Below are 5,048 nucleotides of genomic sequence, written 5' to 3'. Positions count from 1 at the left end.
CCTCCCCTTCCCTCCCCACTGGGCTGATCTACCATCTGCCACTCTGAGGGTGACTTTATCATCCCAGATAAAACCAGCCGGCAGTCTGTGGTGGGGAAATGCCATTGCTAGAGAAAGTATAATGTACAAGTACTGTACTCTACTACTATGCAGTACTAATGTCTGTCAGTAATAGGAACGCACTACTTACGGACTTTTTCTGTACTTTGTGCTGTCAGTTAAAAAAGGCTACATGAAGGTCTTTCCTGTTCACACTCTTCTCAGCTCGTCTATCTCTACCCACTAATCTCTTTGTCTTGGAGTGGTCATTAGTCTCTGTCTGTTCTTCTTCACTCACTTTGTCTAGTTAGCTAACGTTCCCTTGGATGTGTCTAATAATTAGCCCAGGTCTGACCTCCGGAGTTCACATCTGTCTGTAAGTGTGAGAACACGACAGTGGGGCAAGAGAAGAGGAACTGAGAAATGTGGCTAGCTTGTGATGCTACGCATACTTACCACAAGGAATGGTCTGACCTCTACAAGCAGTCATGTACAGCTGATTGGGTGGAACAAATGAACACAATAAGAGGATACACATAGCTACACTTATTCAAAGATTAATGGGGGACACAAACTTTTACACAATTACACAAAAATACCACTCAGAGAGCTGTAACTCACTACAGTGACCTACACACCGCCAACTCTTCTGGTCTCAGGCTGTGACCTTGAGTCCATCAGTGTACACCACACATGAGATTTCAAAATACATTGTGAACCATTGGCACAATTACCTCAAAGGAAATACTTGTTTATAAATAGAAACTGAGATTTAAATTTAAATGTAAATTCCAGTAGGAGGTTCACAAACAGATAAACTGCCAAGTACCTACATTTGATTGCTTGCTGTAACACCTATCAGGTCAGCCTGTCCTGCCAGAAGAACATGAGTTTCTGTATTTTCCAGCCTGTGCATGTGAACTGTCAGCACCCTCTAGAACCACATCGCCACTTATCTCTTTTCCGTGATAACAACCTTTGATGGTTCCACTATGAGAACCTCCAGACTCTTTCCAATGGGATCCAAAATCCCCTCCTGGTCACTGAACTATTCTGAAACAATGACACCACAGTGTGTGGACACATGGATAACATACTGTAAATACAAAGGTGAAAAATAAAAGTGTCCTATTAACATAGTTCACTGTTGTATTAGAAGGACCTTGGCATCCAAGGAATGGGCTCACCAGGAGGGCGGCAGGCTTACAGCTTAAAACCCAATAACGTCTAATACCACCACTGGTTCACTTAAACCCACATAGAGCCTTTATAAACACCGGTCCGGTAATCCTATAAGGACAAGTGAGGAGCAGCATTCCTTAGGGGAGAGTGATGCATCTCTTCAAGAGGTTCTGGACTCAGTCCTGATTGACTTCATGTCTGTTTTTATCATCCGTGCACCTCTGTGGCAGATCAGATCGAAACTATATCAGACCGTCTACCACTACCTCTCTTGGCTCTAATTCTGTTACGGCTTTTGCGGTCTTTAAAACACGAAATGCCGAAACAGTTGAGATGTTTTCAGAGTTTATTATTAACACTCACCTCAGATCAAAACAGTGTCCAGTTCAGCAAAACAGCATTGGCAGCAAGCCAGCAATGCAGAGAAGAGGTTGGAGGTCATTAACCTTTCACCTTTACCATGCCACTGAAACTGTTGCTGCACACTGTGGAAACTAAATTTGACTTAAACGATGCTGTGCCCTCGCATGTTTTGAAGTTGACTGTATGAAGAAGAACACAAGCCTCTGTGACAAACAGGAAGCCCCCGACCTCCACGTAACCTCAGCCCTCAAAGAGTCACGCCTGAGTGCTTCCCCATTACGCCGTCTTTATACTGTTCCAGTATACCATCACAATCAGTTCAGTCTAGAGAAATGTTCCTCAACCTGAAATGATGTTATCTTTGTACATCAAGGAAATCACAATAATTCAATAATAGTTGTAACAACATAAAGGGTTGAGCTGCCGCAGTGGAGGCTGTGGGTTTAACTCAACCGTCAGAGGCACAGATTGTCAGAAAAAGCATCTGGCCTAAAAACGACAGGAAATGTGGTAACTATGCACATTGATACTGTGGTGACACCTAATGATGGGAAAACTGAAGGAAAATCAGTAGCGTACTTTTTGTTACCATGTCATACTTATCTGACCTAGAATGAGGCAGCTAAAATTTCCCCCTAAGTTTGTTCTTATAAATAACAAAAATAATAATCAAAACTTGTTTTTTTATATAATTATGTCTTAAATAGAAATAGAGCCATTGTCTAACCAGAAGCTAAACTGTAGACCTTCTATGTAACATTATCTTTGTTCAGTCTTTGTTTTTTGTTTTTTTTTTCAAGCAACTGCAATCCAAAAGCCTAATCAAACTAAAACTTATTTTTTAGCCAGAATGTAGCTGTGTATTCTAGCAATCCAAAAGCCTAATCAAACTAAAAATTTTTAAAAAAATAATTAAACAAGACAGGAGCCAGTGTCCTTTGTCTGTATGAATTTAAAAAAATCTCAATTCTGAGTTTTCAGTAAAGTCACAGAATCCAGCCAGAATGTAGCTGTGTATTCTTAGTATTCCTCTAGCTGAAGTATAACAATCGTTTTGGCCCAGATCTTAAAAAGAAGAGTGTGCCACCCAAGGACTATTGTGTCATGTGTTATGTATTATATTAGTCAAATATGGGCCACTAGACTTTTGCTGTGTCCCTGTTTGAACCCATTCACACCATGTTCCCTTAAAGTCACCATGTGTAGAGATGACATAGATTTACTGTCTACAAAAGTACACATCACATACTTTCAGCATGAAAAAAAAAACCCGAAATATTGATATGAATCAGAGTATATTCTTCCATCTCACAGCAGTGGGAACTGTGCCAAAAGTGGATTTTTTTTCCCTCTGAAACCTGTGTCACCATTTACTTGCAACAAAAACTACAGCTCCCTACATGAATCACTGTTACTTTAGAGGTGACGTTTCTCAGATAACCTTTGCAGGATGGCTTTATATTGGTGGCATTTACACAACGTGAAAGGGTATTTAAGGTAATATGGTACTATTGTAACCCCCCCCCAACTCGGCATGCCTCCTGTAGGGACGCTACACTTTGACCCAGGAGCATCGATTCTTCCCAGCCAGCTCCATGACTGCCGGCTGCTCAGTTTGGCAGGGATGAATGATTAATGAGAGGAAAGGAAGGAGGAGGAAGGAGAGTGAGTGTGGATGAAGTGATGCTCTCATCCTGTCTGATTTTAATTGGACTGAGCAGAGTTGGAGTTGGAGACCACAATCCCAGCTTTGTGGAGTGAGGGGGGGGGTGTCTATGAGCACACGTGCAATGCTCAGGGTAAGCGTGTGAGGGGAGTGTGCTCACGGAGGGTGCAGATTAAATATGTATCGTACATGTGTGGCTGTGGGTTGGTAACATGGGATCTACAATAGTTTGCCCCTTTGTCCCAGCAGACCAAGGAGCATCCTGTGTGACCACAAGGCCCGGGGGTGAACTAGACCACCCAGGAGTTTAACACAGAACAACATTTTTTTTTAAAACCACAAAATCTTTGTTGTCTAAGTCTGGCTATTTCCAGAAGAAATCTTAAGTCTGATCTAGAGAGATAGCCCTAGATGTTATCTTGTTTACATATCAAGTGTCTCACTTACAAACTCTGGACATCAATCCAGTCCAAAGAAGCAGCCCATGATCTCGATCTGCTCCTCTGTCTGTTCCCACTTGTTTGCCCTCAAATTTCTGCACTTTATTCCAATTAATCTCACTCTCTCGACATCCAATCCAATTACAAATCTCGGCCATCTGGCTGTCTAATGGAGATCACAAACCCGTGAGGTGGGGGCTGAAGGGGGGGGGGGCAGTTGGACTGAATTCATTCAGATATCAGGAGAGGGGAGTTTAAGGGTAGTGGGGGTTGAGGCAACAGTTCTGTGTGTGTTGTGGTTTTGGGGGAGACTGTGGCATGATGGGAAGTCCCACTCAGATTAGTCACACAGCATTATTCTGACTGCGAGACAATAGGCGACGGGCGGCGGGCGAACCCCAGCTGTCGTCCATGAAAGGGCAGAAAAACAAGATTTAAGACTGGACGCGTCCTCGCGCTTTGCTGGCTGAGGAGTCTTGCATTCATTAAAAAGCCCGGGCGAGGGGGCGGTTCTTTTGTCCAGCTCCCCTTCCTCTCACCTCTATACCATACTGGACTTGCACTTTTTTTTTCCCGAATTTCTTCACTCTTCTGACTCTTTTCTTTTTCTTTGGGAATGTGTGCGGCCTCACAGCGCAATGTGACTCCAGGAGATACGGAGAGCACACTGGGTCCTGTGAAAACTCAAGGGCCTCCACTGGTTGCTGGGCACAGGGCCCGCTCAAAGGCTGGAATGAATAGTGCCCAGATATTCCCCTTTTTTAGTTCCAGCCTTTGAAAAGAAGCTTTTTCAAGAACTAAATTTACACTACACTGATCATCTGAAGCTCCACATGGTCCACAACGCCTCACTAACGAAGGGAATTGGGGAGCACAACAATAGTGAGAGTGATGTGTTGTTTTCATGTACCATCCAAGAGATAACATGAAGATGTTTGGTACTTACTTGCATTCTCCATTTCCATTGGAGGTGGGTTCACACCTCCCTCTGTTAAGACATGTTTCAGTTGATAGCGAGCATTTTAGACCTGTTGAATGGAAACAAAACATTGAAAAATCAATGGAATCAGTTGAGTTAAATAAATAAATTCAATATATGATGCACACACGCGTCTCTCCTGGTGCTTTAATTGATTTGCTACACAGTGGCCCTTAAGGGATTCCTGGGGAAGCCTGTCCTGGACAGTGGTGAGGCCATGGGGGACGTGTGGTGCGTGGCTTGGAGGAGCGCACACTTTTTTTTTTTAAGGGGGGAAAGCGCAACAGCAGCAGCAGCTGCGGGGCTCAGATGCGGAACAAAAGAAACCAGAGTCCAGCACGAGTCGTAAAACACTCTCCTCAGGGCATTGTGTACCGGC

The 5,048-nt window shown here is 43.6% G+C and overlaps 1 protein-coding gene across 1 annotated transcript in view; it reads right to left on the bottom strand.

Moving 5' to 3' along the window:
• The window catches only part of notch1a (notch receptor 1a), a 22,635-nt gene that overhangs the window by 16,604 nt on the left and 983 nt on the right, over positions 1 to 5,048 (bottom strand). The window contains 1 exon segment of the mRNA XM_008326299.2: positions 4,637 to 4,718. Within this exon segment, the coding sequence (XP_008324521.1) occupies positions 4,637 to 4,718 (82 nt within the window).

This window comes from Cynoglossus semilaevis, chromosome 14 (genome assembly GCF_000523025.1).
Source record: "Cynoglossus semilaevis isolate Cse_v1.0 chromosome 14, Cse_v1.0, whole genome shotgun sequence".
Classification (NCBI taxonomy): domain Eukaryota; kingdom Metazoa; phylum Chordata; class Actinopteri; order Pleuronectiformes; family Cynoglossidae; genus Cynoglossus; species Cynoglossus semilaevis.
This window is presented reverse-complemented; position numbering and strand designations above follow the sequence as displayed.